The 24,256-nt window shown below is 47.0% G+C and overlaps 1 protein-coding gene across 2 annotated transcripts; it reads right to left on the reverse strand.

Moving 5' to 3' along the window:
- Positions 1 to 1,882: 1,882 nt before the first annotated feature.
- Positions 1,883 to 24,098, reverse strand: POFUT1 (protein O-fucosyltransferase 1). 2 transcript variants are annotated; one of them, XM_069495464.1, is made up of 7 exons: positions 23,913 to 24,098; positions 22,121 to 22,242; positions 18,131 to 18,313; positions 16,877 to 16,989; positions 9,658 to 9,850; positions 8,169 to 8,411; positions 1,883 to 5,237 (listed from the first exon to the last, which is right to left on the reverse strand). In XM_069495464.1, exons 1-7 carry the CDS (start codon positions 24,043 to 24,045, stop codon positions 5,049 to 5,051), a joined length of 1,176 nt encoding a protein of 391 aa, XP_069351565.1. In that variant the 5' UTR covers positions 24,046 to 24,098; the 3' UTR covers positions 1,883 to 5,048. The 2 variants fall into 2 exon arrangements, with proteins under 2 accessions (XP_069351565.1, XP_069351566.1); XM_069495465.1 differs by lacking the exons at positions 1,883 to 5,237; positions 8,169 to 8,411; positions 9,658 to 9,850 and adding an exon at positions 14,165 to 16,591.
- Between the last annotated feature and the right edge of the window lie 158 nt (positions 24,099 to 24,256).

Consider the following 24,256-nt stretch of genomic DNA (forward strand, 5'->3'; position numbering starts at 1 on the left):
GGATTTGCCTTCAGGCTATAGGTTGTTTTTTTTTTTCCCCCTGTCAACTCTACTAGGATAGAAAGAGAACTGAGGAGAGGAAGGGATCTTTATTTTCAAGCCAGTGAAAGCTTATTATTATTATTGTTGTTGTTACTAGATTATTCACAGAGCTTCTTTGAAGCAAACAGAAAATGGAAATGAAAGTTCACCTTTCTTTCTTTCTCCCTCTGTCCTCTCACTCCTTCCTTCTCTCTCTGCCCATTCCCTTCCATATTTCTGGAAATCTATGACGTTTTAGGACAGTGTTTCCCAGCTTTGGTTCCTTTGAAAAACAACGTCTCCATTTCTGCCTAATCCACAATCCATCTCTATTAGTACTTAATTTTAAAAAATTAATTCTCTTTGTTTACTTATATAAATTTGGTCTCATCCTAACACAACAAAAGGTTTAATCCTCCAGTTCTGTGTCCCAATATATAAGAAATGTGAGTTTGGCTAGGTGAGGTGGCTCACACCTGTAATCCTAGCACTCTGGGAGGCCAAGGTGGGAGGATTGCTTGAAGTCAGGAGTTCAAGACCAGCCTAAGCAAGAGTGAGAGCCCTGTCTCTACTGAAAATACAAAACATTAGCTGGGCATGGTGGTGAGCACCTATAGTCCCAGCTACTCGGGAGGCTGAGGCAGGAGGATCACTTGGGCCCAGGAGTTTGAGGTTGCTGTGAGCTAGGCTGACGCCATGACACTCTAGCCTGGGTGACAGAGCGAGACTATCTCAAAAAAATAAATAAATAAATAAAATGTGAGTCAATGCCAGCTGAGCAGCAGGCACCTCCTACAGCCACCTTGCTGACCACAGTTGGTGGAACCTGTGATGCTGCCAGGAAAGGGCTGCAGAGGTGTCCCGCGACTGCCTGCTGGCTGTCCGCACAGCGTGATTCCCCACTTCCTTCAGATCAGTCTTGCTCACACCTTAGCTCCTGAAGAGCTTGTTAGGACAGACTGCTGGGCTGCATCCCCAGAGATCCTGATTCAGCAGACCTGGGCTGGGGCCTAGGACTCTGCATTTCTAAACAAGCTCCCCCAGGTGACGCTGATGCTGCTGGTCAAAGGACAATTTAAGCAGGTCTCGGGCCACTAGGCATCAACATCACTTGTAGGTGCTTGTGAAAATGCAGATTCCTTGGGCCCTACCCGTCAGACATTCTGGTTCTTCAGGTCTGGGGTGGCTACCAGGAATCTGCCTTATCAACCAGCACTCCTAGAACCTCTGAAGCCCACCCGCGGAGAAACACTTGCCTGAACCATCATTAGCAGCTGTAATGCAGAGGTGAAGTACAGGGAGGTGAAAGGACCTGCCTGAAGTCACTCTGCGAGTCAGGAACAACTTCTCCCTATTGTTGAGCCCTAAATCCTGGCGCATCCTGGACTCCTTTTTTCCTCCCAAACCCCATTCAGTATGTCAGCAAATCCTGTTGCCTCACCCTTCGAAATGTATTCAGATTTTCTTTAAGACTCCAGCAAACAAACAGACTTACGGGTGGGAGAGTAAATGAAACTAGACTGGTAAAATGCTGATAATTGTTAAAACTGTGAGTTCATTTTATTACTCACAATTTTTAGGTATACTTGAAGTTTTCCATAATAAAAAGTTTTTTTTTTAAGTCTTTGATCTAACAAATCCACTCTTGGGAATTTATCTCAATGAACATTTTAAATAAAGAAAAACTCTTACAAATAATATTTTTAATATGAAACACATAAGTGAAAAAATGGGAACACATTAAGTTCTCAAAATAGGAAAATGATAAACTATGGAACACCTCTCAATGGAATTTTATATGACTAAAAGCATTTATTTAGGATGTGTACCAACAAAGAAAATATGATATACTATTAAGTAAAAAACCAGGACATTAAATTGTATATACTGCATGATTAAAACTATACAAAGACTTATATCTTTAAAAAAGACTGAAATTTAAAAATAATTTTATATATCCAGAATCCGATCATTCCAACCACCTGCAATTCAATGCAATAGCTTTTGCCTCTTGGGGGAAGAGAGCACTGGAGTTCTAGTCTAGGGAACACCCCCCACCCCCGCCACCATCAGTTCCCTGTATCCCAGCAACAGTCCCAACAGCCCCACAGGGTCGCTCTGCTGTTCACCCTTCCTCCTCTCATCAACCTCCTCTCCACGTGATGGCTAGAGGGGTTCACAACCCTCTTCTGTTCAGAACCCTTGGAAGGCTTCCCCTCTCTCTCCCACTAAAAGCCAACTCTAGACCTTACTAGGGCCCTCCAGGCTTTAGGAGTGTCACCTTGCCGGCTCCATTCCCTGCCTCTCCCAGCCTTGTGCCTGCCACCCTGGCCATGCTGGCCTCCTTTCTGCTCTTCAGGCACACACTCCAGCCTCAGGGCCTTTGCTCAGGTTGTTTCCTCTCCTGGGAATGAGCTACCTCCAGATATCTGAACCAGTGTGCTCCCTCCCTAACTGCAGCTTTTGAGAGAGGCCTTATCTGGGCTCTCCCTCTGTACACCCATACCCTTTATTTTTCTTCACAGCACTTATCAACACCTCCCACAGTACATTTGTTTACGTCTTCCACTTTCTAGAATGCAAATTCCTTGAGAACAAAGACTTTATGTTTGATTTAGTATCTAGCACAGAGGCTGGCACATAGCAGGTGGACCAATAAACATCTGCTGAATGAAAGGATGTTGAACTGAATACTATCCAAGGGAGACTGTAAGCTTCAGGTGGGCTGTGTCTGGGGTAACCTCCCCCTCCTGAAACCTCCTGGCAGTGGCAGACCCATGGCAGGTGCCCAGTGGAAGCTAAGGTGACTGAGCATTTTTCCATCGGAGGCCTCCGTGGCTTACAGAGTGTAAAGTGTGTTCTCTGAACTGGAGGCAGTAGAGCATGGTGGCTGACGCAACTGGCTTGGGGAGGTCAAATCCTAGCTTAACACCACCAACAGGGCAGCCTTGGGAAAATCACAAGAATTCTCTGAGCATTAATTTTTCCTTGTGCAGAAAGAGAAGGATAAAAACAGCTCCTAGTCCCCAGGGCTGGGACTAAACAGGACAATGTCCGTGGAGTGCTCGGCAAACACAGTGCCCGGCACGGGTAGGTATGCAAGGAGAGGCCGTCAACTGCCACATACATGCCTTTGTCTCTTTCAAGTTTACGACGTGCTCTTATACACATGGGTTACCTGATTTGAGCCTTTCAACCCTTCAGTTTTATCAGCACTTTATAGGTGAGGAAACTGGGTCAAAGGGTAAAGTGCTTGCCCACAGAACACAACTGAATCCCACTAGAACTCCAGCGTCCTTTCTTCCAGAACACAAGCTATTATTACTGCTGATGCTGATCAAGATGGTTTGCACGGCCCACTGGAGCCCCAGACTCTAAAGCCTGTGCCTCGTGTAAGGCTGTGGCTGGCAAACGAATTCAGAAATGGAATCAGCCATCGAACCACTCACTCGCGCCACCTGATAAAGGCAGGGGCGCCTGGGCTTCCTCGTCTGCAGCACTTTGTCTGGATGAGGCTTGAGAACAAGTCCGGACAGGCGAACCATCTCTCACAGTCCACCCAGGATTTAAAACATTTCACTGTTTTCCCAAGAGGAAAAAATACAAAAGCAGTTCCTGTAGTTTCTTCTGCTTAGCGTTGTGCAGCAAACGCTGACTTTGGTGTTTTGAGGGCCTTGATACCCTATGATCTATGACCTCTGTCCCAGTCTGCTCCTGATAAAGAGTTTCCTCCCAGAGGTAATTAAGGGAGAAGCCCCTGCATGGAGCTCGGGGCCTGACTCTCAGCAGAGGCTCTGCCACCTTTCTAGGATCAAAGGCTGAGGAGGTCACATGGCAGGGAAAAGATCCACAGGTGTTAGTCGTTGGATTTTAGAATCACAACGTCAAAAAATCATGGGATCTGAGGAGTCATAGATTATTAAAACTGCAGCATCTGGAAGACAAAGAAATTCCTGACTTACGACACCTTAAGCCTCACAGCACTGGCAGGGATTACGTTGGAAGAAAAGGAGCAAAGGTTGCTTCCAACTGGAAATTCCAAAGGCTCCTGGATCCTGGGCATCTTCTATGTGGTCAGAGACCCAGGAAACACTCTCTTGTGAGAATATGGTCTGAGGGCTCCAGCTGCAGGAGGGAGGCTGGGAGAACAGGCTTTGGATACCAACCCCTTGGGGCGAGAGATCAGAAGGGGAGAGGGCAGACTCCAGAAGGATCCTGCCAGGCCAGTCAGCCCTAACCCCCAGTGATGCATTCTGTGACTCTGATGGTGTCTGGTTTGTGGCAACCACCAACCATCGAAAGACTCTGAGAGCAATACCATGATCGTCTTGCTTGATGGCGTGTGCTCCCTGCCAGGAACTCGCTGAGTGAGTGGCACTTAGCTGCCCTAGCACCACTATATAGCATCACGATTGATAAATTCCACTTGCATAGTGTTTACAATGGGGAAGAGTGTTGATGCCCCAAGCCCCAGAAATGGCCCAAGAAGTGGGACAACAATGGCTCTGGCCAGGCAGTGGGGATGGGTCTTGAGGGCCACTTTGGGGGACACCTGGAAAAGTGGCCAATAGACCCACCCCAGCCCTGGCAGTTAAGGTCACTTTAGGTACCCTACCTTAATGGACTTCACTGATATTTAAAAATGAGGGAGAGTTCTAGGATAGCCATGATCTTGTGTCAAAACTATAAAAATCTCCCTCTATGTGAAAAAATCTCTCTGGAGAGAGTTCAGCATCCCAGGCTGTCCAGAGCAGGGCAGACCAAAAGACAGAGGTTGAACTGCTTTGCTGCTGAGAAATTCTCAGGAGAAGCAGCAGGAAGCACACGAGATGGGGAGATGCTCCTCCTCCTAGGAGCTCGGAAGTCCTAAGCCCTGGAGAGAGGGAATGTTTCCCTCCTCTAGGAAGTCCCTGGTAACTTTCTCCATCTGTGGCGTAAGAAGGGGAGCTTGCAATCTGGGGAGCACCTCTAGCTGCCTGGCCCGGCTGCAGGGACCAGCTCAGACTGGTGATGTGCTGCAGCCGGGATCAGAACTCGTCCCGCAGCTGAGGGGGCTTGTCCATGCCGAAGAAAGAGGACGGCCTTCCCTGGAGGTCCCGCTCCCGCTTCACAAAGGCGGTGAAGGAGGAGACACAGTTGCCAATAAAGTGGTCGGCTTGGCCGAGGATGTACAGGTCAACCTGGGCCACCTCAGGCTTCAGGCTCACCACCTTCACCTGCAGGAGGAAGGGCAGACAGGATCAGCCAGTGTGGCTGCAGGCCAAGGTGGCTGGCTCAGCCAAGCCCATAGTTCACACCCCAGGCTTCTTCCCCTGGGCTGAAGTGACAGACACAAAAGGAGGCGCGGAGAGGATGAAGATGCAGGCTCGGGTGTCTGAGAGCAGCGGTGCCCGGCTGCTGCCAGGCCACCCCCCCCTCCACCCCCCCACCTCCAGAAGCCTCAGCGCCAAACACCATTCACACCTCTGCGCCCTTGCTTGTGTTGTTCCCTTTGCCTGGAATGTCATTTCCCCACCCATTCAAGTCCCTGCCAGACTCTCGAGGCTCAGCTCAAGTTCTACCTTCTTCCTAAAGCCCCACCTAGCCTGCCAGGCTTCCCCCACCAAACCAGAGATCAGACCAAATAGGGCCCCACCGACCCTGTTCTGCTGCTAGATGCCTCCCTCTCCCACATACCCCAACTCCAAGTCCAAAGTCCTGTCCGATCTACCCCTGAGATATTCCCCAAAGGTGAACCCTTCTCTTGAGGGATTGCTACTCCCTGAGCCCAGCTGCCACCATCTCTTGCCTGATCACTACACCAGCCTCTTCCCTGGTGCCCTCCCTGCCTCTCCTGGGCTGCTCACCACAGCACAGCCAGAGGAAACTTTTTGAGACACTCCCATCCCTGTCCTTCCTGCCCTAAGCTCAACATCCTCTAATAAAGCCCTGATACCCTTCAGGTGAGTGTGACAAATTGTGACTGTGGTGTGGCCTACAAGGCCCTGCTCGGGCCTCCTCTCATACTACCCCACCATTTCTTGAGCTCCAGCCACTACCCACCAGGCTCCCCTCTCCTCAGGACCTTTGCACATGCTGTGCCTCTGTTTGCGTACACCTCCCTTTACCTGGTTAACTGCTGTTTATCCTTCACTTCTCAGCCTAAGTGGCACCTCTTTGGGGAAGCTCTCCCTGGCCACTGGCCAGGGCCCTCTGCTCTGCTCACTCACAGAACCTTGTTGCTCTACTTTGGAGCACACATCTCAGTTTATTGTTTTCACTCCTTAATGATTCTGATTAGCATTGTCTCCTGCAGCTGATTGGGGTGGGGCTGTGCTGGTTTGCTCTCCGCTCCTGGCCAGGCCCAGCCACAGAGCCTGCCCCAGTAAACACCTGCTAGTAGACAAGTGAATGAATGAATCTGCCTGCCTCCCCACCATGCTCCTGAGCCTCTGTTGTGGCACATGTTATAGCTCTCTGCAAAGTCTCTCTTCCTGGGTCTGGCATGAGAGCCCTGGAGGGCCGAACCACATCCTATCTGTCAGTATCCTGACTCAGCACTGGGACAGCTTGATGGAGGAGCAAGGCTTAGTTGGAGAGTAGGGTGGGCCCTGAGCCCACAGCAAAGGGGGCTGAGGAGTTGGGAGAGTGAAAAGACTGGCACAGGAACAGGAAATAGAAAATGGCAACAGACACAAGGTGTACAAATACGTCGGCTTGAAAAACTCACAGGAATCTCCCTGGGACTCTCCAAATGCTTCGACTTAGTACAGAGGTGTATGGGGGGGAGTGTGGGCACAGCTGGGGCTGAAAGTGCTTTGCTGTTCCACAGAGATGACTGATGTAAGAAAAATTATCATCTTGCTATTTGGATCGTAGCAAAGAAGTAATACCAGTTTGTTTAATCATGGCCAAAATCCCCCAAACAATTCCACCCACACCCTGAAACTTACCCTCCCTGTGTCATGCCCACTATAATTAGCTCTGGGACATCTTGGGTAAATTCTATCCTTTCTTGCGACTTTGGTTTCCTCAACCATAAAACGTATGGGTTGGGCCGGGTGTAGTGGCACACACTTGTAATTCTAGCTACTCGGGAGACTGAGGCCAGAGAACTGCTTGAGCCCAGGAGTTTTGACAGCAGCCTTGACAATACTGCAAGATCCTGTCTCTTAAAACCAACAGCACCCAATGTCTGCCTCCTAAGGTCTACACAGCATGTAGTTTTCATTCATTCAAGAAAGTCTTATTGAATGCTTACTGTTAATTCAGTCATTTTATTGACACATACTCATTACATACTCTTCACTGATATAGTAAGCATCGGCCAAGAACATTCTGCCATTTAGTCAGGTACTATTCACGGCTTCTTTAAGCATTTACTAAGCACGAAAAATCCTTTTCTTTATTCATCAGGAATAAATTTCTGCAATTGATAATATCTAACTTTATCGAGCACTTATTTTGTAGTAGGAACTGTTTCAATTTCTTTATACCTGATCTTCACAATTGCCCGATGACATAGGTACTATTCAGTCTCATTTTACGGATGAGGAAACGGAAGCACAGAGAGGTCAAATAACTTTTGTGAGGCTGCACAGTGAGTAGAAACCCGAGTTCTCTGACTCCAGAGTCTATGCTCTTAGCACCTCTGCCGCACTGGATCTCTCCCCAGGGCCCACTCTTTATACCCTTATTCAACAAACTGACTGTCTGCTAAGTGTCAGGGACCGTTCTAGACACGGGTGATGGTAAGGCAGGGTCTCAGCCCCCAAAGAGGTCAAAGCACCAGGCTAGACACCAAGGAATGCAACAGTGACTGAGCCTTGGCTCCCGCCTTCAAGGAACCCACAACTCACGGGGGGAAATAAGACAGGTTTCTACACTAGCCTCTAGAGCCTAGAAAGTACCCCACGAGGAGAAGTGATACAGGGCTATAGAGCTCCCAGGAGGAACACACGAGCTACAGGAGCGGAGGAAAAACTGGAAAGACTCTGCGGAGGAGGTGTTGTTTGAGCTGGGGCCTGAAGGAAGTGGAGGAATAGAGGAGGAACAGTCCCGGCAAAGGCTGATGGGGAACCCAAGATGCAAGCAGTGGGAGCAGTGGGACCTCCCTGGCACTTTCTTTCCTTCCCTTCTCCCTGCATTCCCACCTGGCCCATGCATACCTTCCCTTTGAAGAGCTGCTGGATCTCGGGCACGTAACTCTCAGAATCAGTGGCGACGTAGACCGACTGGGCATTCAGTGCCCCCACCCAGAGCTTCACGGCCCGCCTGATCTCACTGAGGTCAGGCAGGCACATGGTCATGGTGAGAGGGGCCGCCGTGCTGCGGCTGTAGCCCACACACTGCGGAGAGGCCATGAAGTGTGAACCGGCGGTCCCGTCCTTCAGCATGGCGCAGGCGTTCCTCTACGCAGAGGGGAGGATAAGGTTAAATACCAGCAACTGCCCTGGACCCCAGGAGCAAGAATTGGCGAGTGGAAAAAGACAGGCTATACTGTAGGAGCCCAACTATATATAAGAAAAGAAAACATTGAGGGAAGAGGGAAATGCATCAAAACACTAACAGTGGTTATTTCTGGGTGGTGGGACATTGGCTTTTTGAGAAAAATACTTTTTTTCTTGGTCTTACTGCACTATCTGGGATGTCCACTGTAGAATTCTGAACAGTGGCGGCGATAACGAGCAGCCTTATCTGATTCCTGACTTCAGTGGAACACTTCTGATGGCTCCCATGAGGTGCACTTTGCTGTGGGTTCGGAGAGATAGCCTTTATCAAGCTAAGGTGTGTCCATTCTATTCCTGGCTGTGAGTTTTTATCGTGAATAGGTGTCGACTTCCATTAAATGCTTTCTTGGTCTCTAATGAGATGATCATATAATTTTTCTTCTTTGGGTGTTAATATAGTGAATTTGATCATATTCTTGGGATATACTTTACTTGTTTGTGTCACATGTTCTTTAATGCGTTGTTGGCTTTTTTACTTAGGATCTGTGCATCTGCGTTTATAAGTAAGAATTGTGTTGACCAATCCAAGTGTGGTATTAGTGTCATGCTAGCTCTATAAAAAACAGCATCTTATACCTCTTGATGTTCTAGGGAAGTATAGATGGGAACTATCTATTCCCTGAATGTTTGGCTGAAACCACTCATAAAATGCCCTGGGCCTGGCTCCTTTTCTTTGTGGAAGGGGGAAAGGGAGAAAGCCTAGTGGGTAAATGTGAAATTACCTCATCAACTGACTGTGGGTGAATTTTACTTTCAGTAAGTTTTTAACAATGTGCATTTCTAACGTATCTATATATCTTCTTCCGTAAATTAAGAAGGCTGCCTATAATGGATCTGTTATTTTCACACAGAGGTGGAAACCCCATCTGATGAGGTATCTGTACATTTAAACAGCCTTTAAATTCTGGGGAGATGACATTTTCATTTCTCGGGAGCTGCACCCAATCTCCATAGTTTGTTTTTCAACAAGGAGTCTACTAGCTAAACGCTGAGCTGGGACAGAGGACTCCTGGGCCACTCTCTGGCTTGACAGACTAAGCCAAGTGAGATTCTCTGCTTTGGCTGGGACGTGGGGCCAAACCCTACAAGCATGAGCTGTGCTCAAGGACACGTCCGAGTCAGCCAGTGAGAGGAAGGGGGAAGTTACCCAGTCGGAGCCAATGCGCAGATGAATGCCCACGTAGGGCCGGATGAGGTGGGCACGGATCTCGGCCTCTCCTGTCCTCACCATCTCGTCTGACCATACCACGTACTTCTGGAGCAGCCTATGTTCCTCCAGGACAGGGAACTGGGCTGGGGCCCCCGGCAGGGCGAGCACTGGATGTTCCTTCGGAGAAAATCTAGGCATGAGGTGGAACGAGGGGAAGTCAGGCAGAGGACGCGCAGACAGCCGGCTGCCACCCCCACGGGAAAAAGGATGGTGTTGCACCATGCCCTAGAGACCCTGCAGAGGGGCCCCTGTACCATGCAAGAAGCACAAGAGGTTGTGAAATACCAACGGGCTGATAAGAAACCTTGGCGGCGGCAACAGGCACAATAAGCAACACTGTCCCGCCGCACGGAATTTACAACCCTTTTTGCTTGTTTAACAATTAAAAATTTACAGTAGAGCATTCCAACCTTTTATATGTCATGCTGGCTTCCAATCTGTGGTGCAGTAATTCACTCCAGGGTGGGGTGTCTGGACCAGGCCTCTGCCCTTTTACCCACACGGCGGGACTGGGACATGCAGCTGCTTACAGAGCCAACAGCCAGGTCACACTCATAGGGACTGTGTACACTGGATTGGATCATTCATTCAAAATTTAGCAAATATTTATTGATTGCCTACTATGTGCTGGGACCTGGGGGAGAACAAGACAGGAATGGTGCCTGCCCCATGGAATGTACTAGAGGTCTGCAGACACCCCCCATCACACCCTCCCAAGAATCTCCTTCCCCCTTTGTACACCATACGCCTTGTGATCATTTCACACTTGTCTTTTCCGTGGGACTCAGGCCTCTGAAGGCAGCACCTCCAGTGTGCCTAGAACAGTGTCTGGCACATGTAAGAGCTCAGTAAATATTTGTTGGCTGAATGAATGAGGAACAAACCTGTGTTCCCTCTTCAGCTAAACCCAGACTATATGTCAGCAACATGAAATATCTTGCTGTTCCATAAACTTGCAATGCATTTTCAAACTCCAGATCTCTGCATACTTCTTCCCTCCACCTGGAATACTTGCCCTCTGCCAGCCAAAATTATGAAATAGGCACTCTGGAAAACAGTTTGGCAGTTAGGTTCTTATAAAACTAGACATGCAATTATCATATGACCCAGCAATTGTATGGGGCATTCATTCCAGAGAAATGAAAACTTATGTTTACATACACACTTGTACACAAATGTTCATAGTAGCTTTATTCATAATAGCCCCAAACTGGAAACAGTCCAGATGCTGCTCAACGAGTATTATAAATAGCTAAACAAACTATGGCACATCCACACCATGGGATATGAATGGGAAAAAGGGAATAAACTATCAACACAGACAACTTAGATGATCTCAAGGCAATTATCCTACGTGAAAAAAGCCAATCCTAAACGTGTACATAGTGTATGATTCCATTTCTATCATAACATTTTTGAAATGAAAAAATGGAGAAAAGAACAGAAATGGAGATGAGATCAGTGGTTGCCAGGGGTTAGGAATGGGGTGTGTGTGTTTAGGGAGGGAGGTGTGGTTATAAACTGGTAACACAAGGATCCTTGTGATGATGGAACTGTTCTTAACTGTGGTGGTAGATACATAAACCCACACATGATTATAGTGTACAGAACTAAACACAAATATTAATATAAACACACACACACACACACAGAAGTACACGGCAAAGTGAAGAAATCTGAATGAGATGGGTGAATTGTATCAATGTCAATATCCTGGTTGTGATAGTTTTTAAAAATTGTATACATTTAAGATGTACATTACATTTCGATATACAGGTACACAGTTAAATGATTAGTACAGTCAAGCTCATTAACATGTCCATTCATAGGGCTATTGAGAGGAGTAATGGATTAATAAAAGCAAAGCATTTAGAACAGTGCTTGGCACATAAAAAGCTCTCAGAAAATTCTGGCTATCATCATCATCATCCTATTGCATGTAACCTAGGTCGACTTTTTAAAAATTCGACTTTATGTTTTAGAGATTTGGTCATGTTATGTGGTTGTGTTAGCTTCTCTCGAAGTTGCACAAATAAACTGCAGCGCACTTATCTCTTCCCCTCCTGCTGGACAACGAGGTTGTTCCGATCCTTCCCTTGCACAGCAGTGCTGCAACAGACATGCCGCACATTCTCCACACCCACCACAGACATCTTGCTCGGCAAACACCTTCCAAACCTCCAAGATTGGTCGCCACTCCCAAGCTGCAGCTCCTGTCCCACTTCTCTTTTGCCACCCTCTGCACAGTGTCGTGCTCTGCAGCTATCTTCCCTGCTCATGCGACTGTCAGCCGATGAGGGGATGGACCCTAGTGGCCTGTTTACCATTATTCCCACACACACTGGTCCACGGCGTGTGCCAAGGAACCAGCAAGCAAGTGTTCCCTGATGGCCTGGCTCCGTATGACAATCATCTTGCTAGACTCTCATTTTCTGGTTTTGTGTACATACATGTAAATTGCTCATTGGGCCTTATTATGTGACAGGCAGTGCTCCAATTGCTCTATGTATATTAACTCATTTAATTTCCACAAGACCTCTTGAGGTAAGTATCACTATTATTCTCATTTTGCAGATGAGGAAACTGAGGCACAGAGAGGTAAAGTAACATGCCCAAGGTTCACCATTCCCGCTAGGAATTGCTGAAGCTGGGATTTTAGTCCAGGCAGTGTGCTCTAGAACCTATGCTCTTAATTACTACACCTCACTGCCATCTCCCCACCCCAGTCAATGGGCACCTCAAAAGCTGTGGCTTATTCTTCTGACTCCTAGCCCCTAGCATAGGCCTTAACACACAGGAGGTATGATAAATATTTTTAGAATGAATGAATGCGAGGAATTTGGGAATCTCACCAGAAAGACCAGATCAGGTTGTCAGGGGTTAGAGAAAGAAAAAATTAATATTATCTGAGCACCTACTATGGGCCAGTTTTCGGCAAAGCTCCTTTCAGATGCTCCTTCAAAGGATTTTAAAAGGAAAGCAAGAGATCTGTGTCCAAAAGAAGGGAATTCAGTATATCGAAAAGGTAGCTGCACTCCCCTGTTTACTGCAGCACTATTCACAATATCTGGAATTAACCTAAGTGTCCATCCATGGATGAATGGATAAAGAAACTGTGGGACATATATACACAATAGAATATTATATAGATATAATGAAATCCTGCCATTTGCAACAACAGGGATGGAACTGGAGAACATTATGTTAAGTGAAATAAGCTAAGCACAGAAAGACAAATCTTGCATATTCTCACTCGTATGTAGGAGCTAAATATTAAAAACAATTGATCTCATGGAGACAGAGAGTAGAATGATGGTTACCAGAGGCTGGGAAGGGTAGCGAGTAGGGGGCATAAAGTGGGGATGCTTAATGGATGCAAAAATATAGTTACATAGTTAGACAGAATGAACAATGTTTGATAGCACAACAAAGTGACTATAATCAATAAGTTCGGGTATACTATAAAATAAACAAAAGGATAGAATTGGAATGTTGCTAACACAAAGGAAGGATAAATGCCTGAGATGATGGATACCCCAATTACCCTGATTTGATTAATACACACTGTGTGCCTGTATCAAAACATGACATGTACCCTAAAAAGATACAACTATTATATATGCATAACAATTAAAAATAAAAATAAATAAATACCCCCCGCCCCCCCCAAAACTCCAAAACAGTGCCAGGTCATGCTGACAATACCCACTATTGATATGATGTGAAAATATGGGAATGGCACTGTAGCTTTATGACCTTCCCCAAAACCCATAACCTCAAATCATGCAAAAAACGGTCACAAATCCCACTTGAGAGACTGTTTACAAGATACCTGACCAGCGTTTCTCAAAACTGTCAAAGGTTGGTGGGTGAGGTGACTCGTACCTGTAATCCTAGCATGCTGAGGGGCTGAGGCAGGAGGATCACTTGAGGTCAGGAGTTTAAGACCAACCTGAGCAAGAGTGAGACCCCTGTGTCTACTAAGAAAAGGAAAAATTAGCCAGGCATGATAGTGTGCACCTGTAGTCCCAGCTACGGGGAAGGTTGAGGCAGGAGGATCCCTTGAGCCCAGGAGTTTGAGGTTGCAGTGAGCTATGACAACGCCACTGCACTTTAGCCGGGGCAACAGAGTGACACCCTGTCTCAAAAAAAAAAAAGAAAGTGTGGAGGATACAAGTATATACATCAAAATGCTAATAAAGATTTTTTTTTGGAGGGGTAGTGGGATTATGAGCAAATTTCTCTTTATTAAAAAAAAAAAATCTCTCTTGAAACCTAAAGCTATCTACAGAAAAAAAAAAAAGAAAAGGAAAAAAAAAATCTCCCACCAAATCTGTGGCTGTTTATTCTAAGAATAAAGGCTATTTACTCCAAAAAAAGAGAAATGTTTAATCTGGATTTAAACTTTGTACATTTGGGATTCCAGAAAGAAAATTGAAAAAAAAATGCAAAAGAGCTGCCCAACTAAGTCCAGTTAACCCTTGGAATCATGAGAAATAATAACAAATTGTTGCCATCCTACTAAGTTCTGGCGTGGTTTGTTACCCGGCAACAGATGACAACATCCCACCATCCTCCCCCTCATTAGCTGCACACCAGCCACACCAGGCTTCTTTCTGCCCCGTGACCATATCGAGCCTGTTCCTGCCTCAGGGCCTGTGCTCCTGACATCCCCTCCGTGAACCTCCAGCTCTTGACACCACTGGTTCCTTCTCAACCTTCGGGGATCAGCCCCATCAATCACAGATCACCAGCTCATATTCTTTACAGCGCTACGTCATTGTGGAACTACCCTATGTTTATTCACTGTCTCCCCATTAGACTATGAGCTCGATCAGGACAGGGTCCTCATCTGTCTTTTTTTTTTTTTTTGACACACCATCTTGCTCTGTCCCATGGGCTAGAGTATAGCGGCATCATCACAGCTCACTGCAACCTCAAATTCATGGGCTCAAGCGATCCTCCTGCCTCAGCCTCTCCAGTAGCTGGGACTATAGGCACGAACCAGTACACCTGGCTAATTTTTCTATTTTTTGTAGAGATAGGGTCTTGCTCTTGCTCAGGCTGGTTTTCAACTCCTGACCTCAAGGAATCCTCCTGCCTCAGCCTCCCAGAGTGCTAGGATTATAGGTGTGAGCCGCCATGCCTGGCCCTTACTCTTGCCTGTATCCTCAGCATCCCGACCAGTCCTTGACACTCAGGGAGTGCTTCTTAAATATGTGTTGAAGGAAGGAAGGCAGCTGTCCAGGGGCCCCTAACTCCCTCAAGTTCCCTCCAGAGACCTCCTCTTCCCTACTAGTTTTCCTCTCCCAAAAGTTCAGCTGTAAGGCACAAGCTTCCTCAAAGCCTCACGCAATTCTTACAACTCAATGAACTCAAACAAGGCTATGAGGCAATGAACAAATGTTTCAGCAATATTCCCCAACTGAAGCATCCATGTGGCATTGTCCCTTGTCTTCCTACAAGGATTGTGTGCTTTTTCTGCCTTTTTGGAATTTGCTTTCAGAGTTGTTTTTAGAGTCAGAGGCATTTTTTTTTTCCTGGCATATTGTCAACAGGGGCAAATCTCCATCCTTTGAGGGCAGCTCTGCCTTCTGGCAATAGCTCCAGGTCATTTGGAGGTGAATGGGGAGAACCAGGCAGGTGGACATATGGGTATGTCCTATATGGGATCAACAATGAAGGAGATTTGAATCTGCCATGACTGAGTATCCTCAGTAACTGATAAACTAGCTCTCAAGACAAGTCCCAGAAAGGACTAGCAACTAGCTGTTACAGGCACAGCTATTTAATCCATGGTGATTAAGAATGGGTGCTTTGGAGTCAGAATGCCTGGGTTCAAATTCCAGCTCTGCTACTTCAAGCTTAAAGACCTTGGGCAAGTGACTTCACTGCTCTCTGCTGCAATTTCTCTATGCGTAAAGCAAAGATGACAATAACATCTATCCCACAGGTTCATGGAAAGATTAAATGAGTTAATACCTGGGACAACTTAGAAGGGTATCTGGCACATAGTACCCACTAAATGAATATTAGTTATTATTTGTTGAAGATTCATATACAGGTCTCAGCTGCCCACTTAACAGCTCTATGACCTTGGGCAAGTTATTTAACTTCACTGAACTCAGTTTCCTCACCTGTAAAATGGGAATTGACAATAACACCCATTTCATAAAATTTCTCAAAGGCATAAATAAAATGTAGCATGTGGATAACAAGAGTGACAGCTAACATTGGCTGGCTGCCCACTATGTGCATGCACTTTGTGCACCAGGAGTGCTCTTTCCATTAAACCAAGGAGGACGCTCGGGCCTGAGAGCGAGCTCAGAGGCACCTGAGAGAGAGGCAGAGCTCAGGGCCAGGGCTCAGGACTGTCTTACTCCTGAATCTGTGCTTGTTTCTCTACATCAGTCTACCTTCGGCCTCCTAAATGCCAAGTGCTATGACCACAAGTGAATGCGTATGTTCCTCATACTTCCGAACCCAAGTCTGACTTCTCAGCCCATGATCTCTCCTGTCGTGCTACAGCATTGAGGGTAAGTATGTTATGTTAGTTATTGTCACTATAACTAGACCACAGCTCCCTGAAGACGGGGGCCGGGTCTTCCTCATTTTTGCAGATCACCTTTGGCCTCTGAGTGCTATGTCTCACACATCACAGACGCTCTATAAATATTTCACAGCCTGTGCCCATGCCCTGCTGACCTATTTGTTTTTAACAGGGCCTACAGGAGTGCAATTAATAAAGCACATCCAATAATTATGAGGATGACATCATTTCTCAACCTGCACCTGAAGCTCTTCCTCTCTAGAAGCTGGTTCCAGTTTTCACCTTGTGAAGAGGAAGGTAGCAGGGGAGTGATTCTCACGCCTAGAGGAGGAAATTGAGATTCATGTGACTGCACAATGTTCTTTTTATGACATTCCTTATCAGCCAATAAACTCTTGCTCAACCTCGCGGCAGGTCAACGTCCCACTGTGTCAGGTGTTGAGATGGGAACAGATCACACAGGATCCCAAGTTCAACAGACAGAGCACCCACACCTTTGGTCTCATACATAAGGGTGGGGTGGGGGAAGAGGGCCATGAAGGTGCTGAATGCCCATAAGCCCCATGCCCCTCCCCTAAACCCAGCAATGCTGCCCCCTCCAAGTACCTCTGGATCCATTGTTCTTTGTAGGAAGCACTGAAGGAAATGCCTGCAAAAAGCTCCGACTTATTGAAACTCACACGAAACTGATCCCAGAATGGGCCAAAAGGGTTTCCTTCCTGCAGAAAGAGAGTGGTGGAAGGCTTACTGCAGGGGAGGGAAAGCCACTCGGGGATGGGCCAAGAACTATGGTGGAGGAACCCTGGACTGATTAACTCAGGCCGAAACACCCCCACGGGGTGGCCCGGTAGGGATGTCACTTTGCTATTCCTGGGCTAGGGGCTGAGGAGAGTGCCTTGCGTCAGTTCTGGTTTCCAGCAGTCGTTCACCACAGTGTCTGCAGGAGTCTTTCCCACTCACATGCCACGTCCCGCTGACTCTGCAGCACCTGTGAGCGTCTGGGCAGGAGTGGTTCTTGGATTTGGAACCATGAACTCAAGCTTCAAAAGACTGACTGCTAATCCAATGCCCTCATTTTCCAGATGGAAACCAAAACTCAGAGAGGGTAAGACAGCAGGTAAGGGCAGTGTTGGGGCTATAAGCTAGGTCTCCTTTCTCAAATTTCACAGCTTTGCTGACCACTCTCCCCAGACTTTAGCACATGCATTGAAAGACATATCTGGGGATTGTCTTATTCCCAAAGCGCAGGAAATTTATAAATTTCTATTAATAAAATACAACAACTTCTCATTTACCTGTTGAGAGGTAGGAAAGTATTCACATTAAGAGGGTGGACAATGAAGCCAAATTACCTAGAGTTGAATCCCAACTCCACTACTTGTTTGCTGTGTGACCTTGGGTAAAATACTGAACTTCTCTGTGCCATATTCAGTGTCTTTTGTATAAAATGGGGATATTGTTAGTGTTTTCCTCATGGAGCAGTTTGAGGATTAAATGAGTTAATATGCATAAAGCTCTTAGCATGGTGCCTGACATATAGTAAGTGTTATGTGAGTATTAGTTAGCATTACTGATATGGCACTTTACAGTTTGCAAGCACTCTTATACCTGACCCTCATGACACTTTGTGAGACAGAGCAGGAACTGGCATCTCTATTTTGCAGGTAGAAATAGAGGTTCAGAGAAGAAAGTCTGTTCCCCAAGGTGACACTGCTGACAAATGCCAGAAATAGGACTTACATCTCCATCTTTCTACACTAAGCCCTTCCTGGGCCTTTCCCGCATAGTGCCATCATGCAGTCCCCAGGTCCTATGGGATAACAAACATGCAGAAAGGGCCCCCAAATCCCAGGGACCCACCTTCATGGGGCACGTCTTCTTATCAGGGCTTCGCTGGGCGGCCACCTCAAAGCAGTATGCCACCCGCTTCTCAGGGGGCCAGTGGGTGGGTGCCAACTTCTCCATGAAGTCCTCCAGGCTGATGACCCGATGGTAGGCCTGGAGGGGCTCCAGCTTGAAGTATTTCTGGTAGGACACATGGAGCTACAGGGAAAAGAGGAAAAGGAGGGGCTGATGCTGCTCCTCAGTGTCCTAGTGGATGTTTTAGAGACATTTATTAAAACCATACACTCCAAGACCGAGACAGCTCAGGCTATACGACAATGAAAAACTTTTGTCGAGACACCAAGGTTAGGCTGGGCGCAGTGGCTCATGCCTGTAATCCTAGCACTCTGGGAGGCCGAGGCAGGAGGATCGTTTGAACTCAGGAGTTTGAGACCAGTTCTGAGCAAGAGCAAGACCCCTGTCTGTACTAAAAAATAGAAAGAAATTAACCAGACAACTAAAAATATATAGAAAAAATTAGCTGGGGATGGTGGCACATGCCTGTAGTCCCACCTACTTGGGAGGCTGAAGCAGGAGGATCGCCTGAGCCGAGGAGTTTGAGGTTGCTGTGACCTAGGCTGACGCCACAGCACTCTAGCCCGGGCAACAGAGTGAGACTCTGTCTCAAAAAATAAAAAGACATCAAGGTTAGGACAGAGACAGGCTTGGAGAAGATATCTGCATACTAAAAGACAAATAGTCATATCCCTCATATTAAAAAATGCCTGCTGATCCATAAGAAACAAATGATGTCAATAGAAAATATAGGCAAAGGTCAGGGGTGAACAACTCATAGCAAAGGAAATCCAAACAGCCAGTACACTCAAAAGATGTGCAACCTCACCAGTAATTAGGAAAAAGCAAATTATAATTATAACAAGGCATCATCTCTCACCCTTGAGACCAGCAAAAATTTAAAAGCTTAACTCTAATTGTTGGAAAGGATGTGGGGAAACAGGCATTCTCATACTTGGCTGGTAGTAGAAGTATACATTCTGGAGCAATCACTTTGGGATATAATCTGTCAGTAGAATTTAAATGTTCCTTTCACCTCCAGGTATTTACCCTAGAGAAGTTCTTGCATTTTGCACCAGAAGATGGGTACAAGGATGCTCAGTGCCACAATGAAAGTATAAGAACTTGGAAGGAGTCACACCAAATACACTAAATCCATGATAGTGGTTAAGGGACTAGGATTAGCCACAGGGGCCAAGAGAAACTTTATCTTTTATCAACTTTATCTGTAACACTTTATTTCTTTTATTAACTAAAAGAGAAGATGAAGCAAAGATGAGAAAGTGTTAATGATTACCATTTCCAGTGGTGGGTACATGGATGCTGGTTGTATTCACCCTTGTATTTTTCTAGATTTTTAAAAATTCCTTAGAATACCATGAAACAAAATTTGGATTTTATCCTACAGGTCAGGGTTTCCCAAGCATGTCCCACTAGTTCAGGTGGATAAAGGATTCTGTAAAAAAAAAAGTCTCCGGAGTTAAAGAGGCCTGGGAAATGCTGTTTTAAGCTGGTTTCTTTACTGCAGGACTTCTCAGGGTCTTTAACATGCTAATGCATTGGGAATCTGCAAATTTAGGGGGATGGGAAATTGAGAATATAATTTCCCCAGTGGATTTAACTACTCACCTTTCCTTCATGAGCTATTGGCATTCCAATGAACAGACTTTGGATATCTTAACTATCAGCAATGAGGTAATGCTGAAGGATTTTAAGCAAAAATAATAAGAGATTTGCCCTTTTTGAAAGATCGCTCTGGTGGCAGAGAAGGGGATGTTATTAACGGTAGGACTAGAGGAAGGAGAAGAATTAGGAGGCCATTGCAATGGTCCTTTTATTTGTCAAGTATGCATTCACCATGTATTTATTTGGTACCTCCCACATATCTAAGCAAGAGATGGAGAGGTAGGGACAGGTAGAAGATGCAACGAAAGGTGAAGCAGAGGGTTTGAGGGTTGTGTGTGCACGTGAGGGCAGCCATCTAGCATGATCTCTGGGTTCCTAGCTTGGTACCCAGGTGAATGGAGGGGACATAAACTAAGGCTGGGAATACAGATGGTGACACAGGTTTGAGGGGAAAGATGCTGAGTTCAGTTTTGGCTTTGGGAATTTGAGATATCTGTAGACATCCAAGTGGAGTCGAGGGTCTAGGAGTCAGAAACACAGGCCTGTGGTCAGAGGGGAGTCTGGGCTACAGATAAATTTGGGAGGTACATGGTGAATAATGAAAGCCACAGAGTCAAAATTTATAAATTTATAGCAAAGCCATGTAATGGTAGTAAAAGCAACTAATATTTACTGCATGCTAACTTGGCGCCAGGTGCTGTACTGACCACTTTACACAGATTTGCTGATCTAATTCTAAGAGGTAGGAACATAACCATCTCCAGTTTACTTAAGAAGAAACTGAGGCATACAGAATCTAGATGACTCATCTGAGGTCACATAGCTAACAAGCAAACAGAAAGGGAAGGAACACCAACATCTAAACAGTGGGTGGAGAGAAAGGAGACCCTGCTACAGTGCTGAGAGGCCAGGACTGCAGCAGAAACCACTGATGTTTTAGAAGCCAGGGGAAGAGGGAAGTTCAGGAAGCAGAGAGGCCAGGTGTCACTGGGAGGTCAAGTGAGAGAAAGACTAAGAAATAACCCTGGATTTGGCAATACTGAGGTCCCTGGTGACTTCAGTGAAAATGTTCACAGTGGGGAAGGGGAGACTAATTGGAGCAGGTTAGTAACCCATAGAAAGAAAGGAAGTGGAGTCTCAGAAAGACAACTGGCTAGGAAGGCAAGGAGACAGAGGGCAAACAAGCCATTGGGAGACAGATAGGCAATATCTAAACTGTAACAGTTGAGTGCAAAAAAATCAGAGCATCAATGGCTCCCAGTAACTGAGGACTTCCTGCGCCCTAGGCTCTTCACATGGATAAGCTCGGCTGATTCTAAGAGGGAGGAATATGACAACGTTCAAGGCATGTTACCATCATTAACTCACTCAATCCTCACCATGGGAGGTAGCAATAATTATTACCAGCCTATTTTAAAGACTGAAGCACAAAGAGGTAAAGTACCCTGCCCAGGCCACACAACTAGTAAGAGGCCAAGCCAGCCTATGATCTCAAGTACTCTGGCTTTTAACCTCTGTTAGTAACCTCTTTAAATATTAAAATGCAAAGGAAAAAATAAAACCTACACAGAGAAAAGGTTATAAGAATGAAATGAAGTGTTTTGTACATGTTAAGTATAATTTCTGATGTCTATTCAAAAATTGCTTAAGTCAATTCATCAAATATTAATTAAGTTCCTCCTGTCAGGCCCCTAGGGATACAATGTGAACCAAGAGAGACAAAGGGCTACTGGCGACACAAAGAATAAGCAAGCAAGTAGAGGATGCGGAGTCACCACAGCAAGGGAGCCCCTTGATGAGGTGAGGCTGCACTGGAGCAAGACTGCCCGGGTCATGGCCTTGGACATGTTGTTAACTAACTTGTGCCTCCGTTTCTCCTTTAAAACAGATAATAGCATCCATCACTCATTGGCCAATGGAATGCAAAGAAGGTGGGCTCTATCAGGGCTGGAAATGGAGGCTTTAGGTTCAAATCACAGGCTCTGGAGTCAGACAAACGTGCTTGGATTTCAGCTCCACTACTCACAAGCTGTGTGATCTTGGGCAAGTTACCTAATGTCTCTAAACCCCAGTTTCCTCACAGGGATGTGATGAGGGTGAAATGAGCTAGTTCTCATGCACTGCTCAGAACAGTGCCAAGACACAGCAAGCAAGTGGGGAATGAATGTTAGCCATTGTTATTCCAGAGAAGACAATTGTGGGTGGGGGGTAGAGTGAGCTCAGAGGAGTGGGAGGTAAAGCCCAGAGAAGGACTTGGGGGTGAAGCAGAAGCAGGTAAGACTGGGGAAGGGCAGACAAGTGCCAAGGTCAGTGGCAAGTACTCACATTGGTGAAGGGAGGCTTGTGATGCTGGTACTCGATCCAAGGAGGAACAGCCAAGGTGCGGTTTAGCAGCTTTGCAAATGCCAGGGAGCCCAAGAAGTGATCAGCCTGGTTCCCAAAGCGCCCTGGAAATGGTACATCGAGGTGAGGTGAGGCTTGGGGCATCAAAGGCATGGGGCATGCAGGGCTCAGAAAGGATGTGGAGCCAGGGGTGGGGAATGCTGGGACACCCAGGAGAGCTAGGGGAGCTGGCTGCAGGAAAGCAAGTCTGGACTCCTGGGTCTGAGACCCACGGCCCTTCAGGTCCTGCTCCAACTTCCTTGGCCACTCCAGGCTCCTTGCTGTTTACCCAGCACGCTCTATAATCCCAGTCCCCACATCCTGCCTTTGCTCTTGCTGTTCCATCAGCCAGGAGCGCCCTCCCACCCCTATCTCCACTCGCCTGCATGTGAAGGGGCAATTCCAATGCCTCATTCACTGAGATCTTTTCACCAACTCCCTGCCATGCTCACTCTTCCTCCTCTGCCTCCTACCTTGGATTTGAGTTACATAAATTCTTCTATTTTCCTCAAATGTCTTTTCGTACTTCCTGGCCTTTCTACTGGCTGTCTCCTCAGCCTGTGAATGCTTCAGGGGCAAGGACCCTGTCTGATTCATTTTGTTAATCCCAGCATGGCATCCACTCGTTCATTCCACAAATATTACTGAGAGGTCACAATGTGCCAGGTTGTATGCTAGATGCTGGGATACAGGAGCGAGCAAGAAGGACAAGGTCTCTGCCCTCAAGGCACTCGCAGTCCAGCTGGGGAGACACTAAACGTGTAAACAAATACATAGTAATAAATCCTAATAATTTCAAGAAAGAAAATGTTTGGTGATGGGGAATAACGAGGAGATGACTTGAATAGAGGTCAGTGAAATCCTTTCTGGTAACATTTAAGCTGAGATCTGAAGGATGGGAAGCAGTTGGTCAGGCAGAAGTGAGGGCGAGGACAGTCCAAGTATAGGGAATAGCACATGCAACAGCACAGGCCAGAGGACATGAGTATGTGTGAGGAACAGAAAGAAGCTAAGTGTGGTTGAGCTAGAGGATCAGGGAAGAAGGGAGCTGTGGAGATAGGGGGTAGGAAAAACCATGCAGGGCCTCAGGGCCATGGTCAGGAGTCTGGAAGCCATTGAAGGGTTTTAAAAACGAATGACTTTTACAATGATGATCCACTGCACCCCATTTAAATTGTACCCCTCAGTAGCCCTTAGATTCTCCCTTATCCTGCTCTCTTTTATTTTCCCATAGCATTCATCATCTAACAAATTATGTACTTATTTATTACGTTTACCCTTTATTGTCTTTCCCAAATGAAGACAGATGAAGGCTCTACAAGGGTATAGGGTCTATCTGTCTTACTGTCGTATTCCCAGCACAGTGGGAATATGGGCACAGAGTAGGTGCCCCATAAATATTCGTTGAATGAATGAAAGAATCGCCAGGAGCCAGCGTGGATCAGTGACATCAAGTCCTGCCCCACTAACTCTATTTACTGGACTCTGGGCTGGCTTGGATCTCGAGCAAGTCACGTAACCTTTCCCAACCTCAGTTTTCTCATCTGTCAAATGGAAGGTTGGACATGGCGGCCTCTCTGTGCCCTTGCAACTAGGGCAGAGAGAAGAGAAGGCCCTGCCCTGCTCTTGGGTTCTCTCCTGGATCTGTCAAGTGTCTCTGGGCGTCTCAGAAGAGTGGCTTCTCCTCTCCCGGCCTCAGTTTCTCCATGTGAGCAGAGGGCTCGGGAGGCCTTACCCATGCAGGGACAGTAGAGTAGGTAACCGGCCGGGTCCCAGGAGCCCGCGGGCAGCCCCGGGAGCGACAGAAGCAGCAGCGGGAGGGACACACGCAGCGGCAGGGGCAGCAGTGCCCACGCGGCGGCGCCCATGTCGGCTCCGGAGCCCCAGCGTGCCGCGGAGCGGGGCGAGGGTGGAAGGAGGGGCGCGAGCGTCCGCACCGCTCCCGACGGTCCCCGCGCGCCGCCCGCGCGCTGCCCGGGCCGCTCTAGCCCGCGAGCGGGCGGGACCATAGAGATCCCGCGGCACCGCCCCCTCCGGCCCGAGCGCCCGCTCGCGAGGCTCCCACAATGCACCGCACAA

The sequence above is a fragment of the Eulemur rufifrons genome, chromosome 20, assembly GCF_041146395.1.
Source record: "Eulemur rufifrons isolate Redbay chromosome 20, OSU_ERuf_1, whole genome shotgun sequence".
NCBI lineage: Eukaryota > Metazoa > Chordata > Mammalia > Primates > Lemuridae > Eulemur > Eulemur rufifrons.

Bases quoted from the DNA above. Each gene is read 5' to 3' on its own strand.
- POFUT1 (XM_069495464.1), bottom strand. From the start codon at position 24,045: ATGGGCGCCGCCGCGTGGGCACTGCTGCCCCTGCCGCTGCGTGTGTCC. The intron at 16,990-18,130 runs GTGGGTCCCTGG...CTCTTTCTGCAG, and splicing joins AGAAGACGTGCCCCATGAAG to GAAGGAAACCCTTTTGGCCC. The intron at 8,412-9,657 runs GTAACTTCCCCC...CCCTCTGCGTAG, and splicing joins TGCGCATTGGCTCCGACTGG to AGGAACGCCTGCGCCATGCT.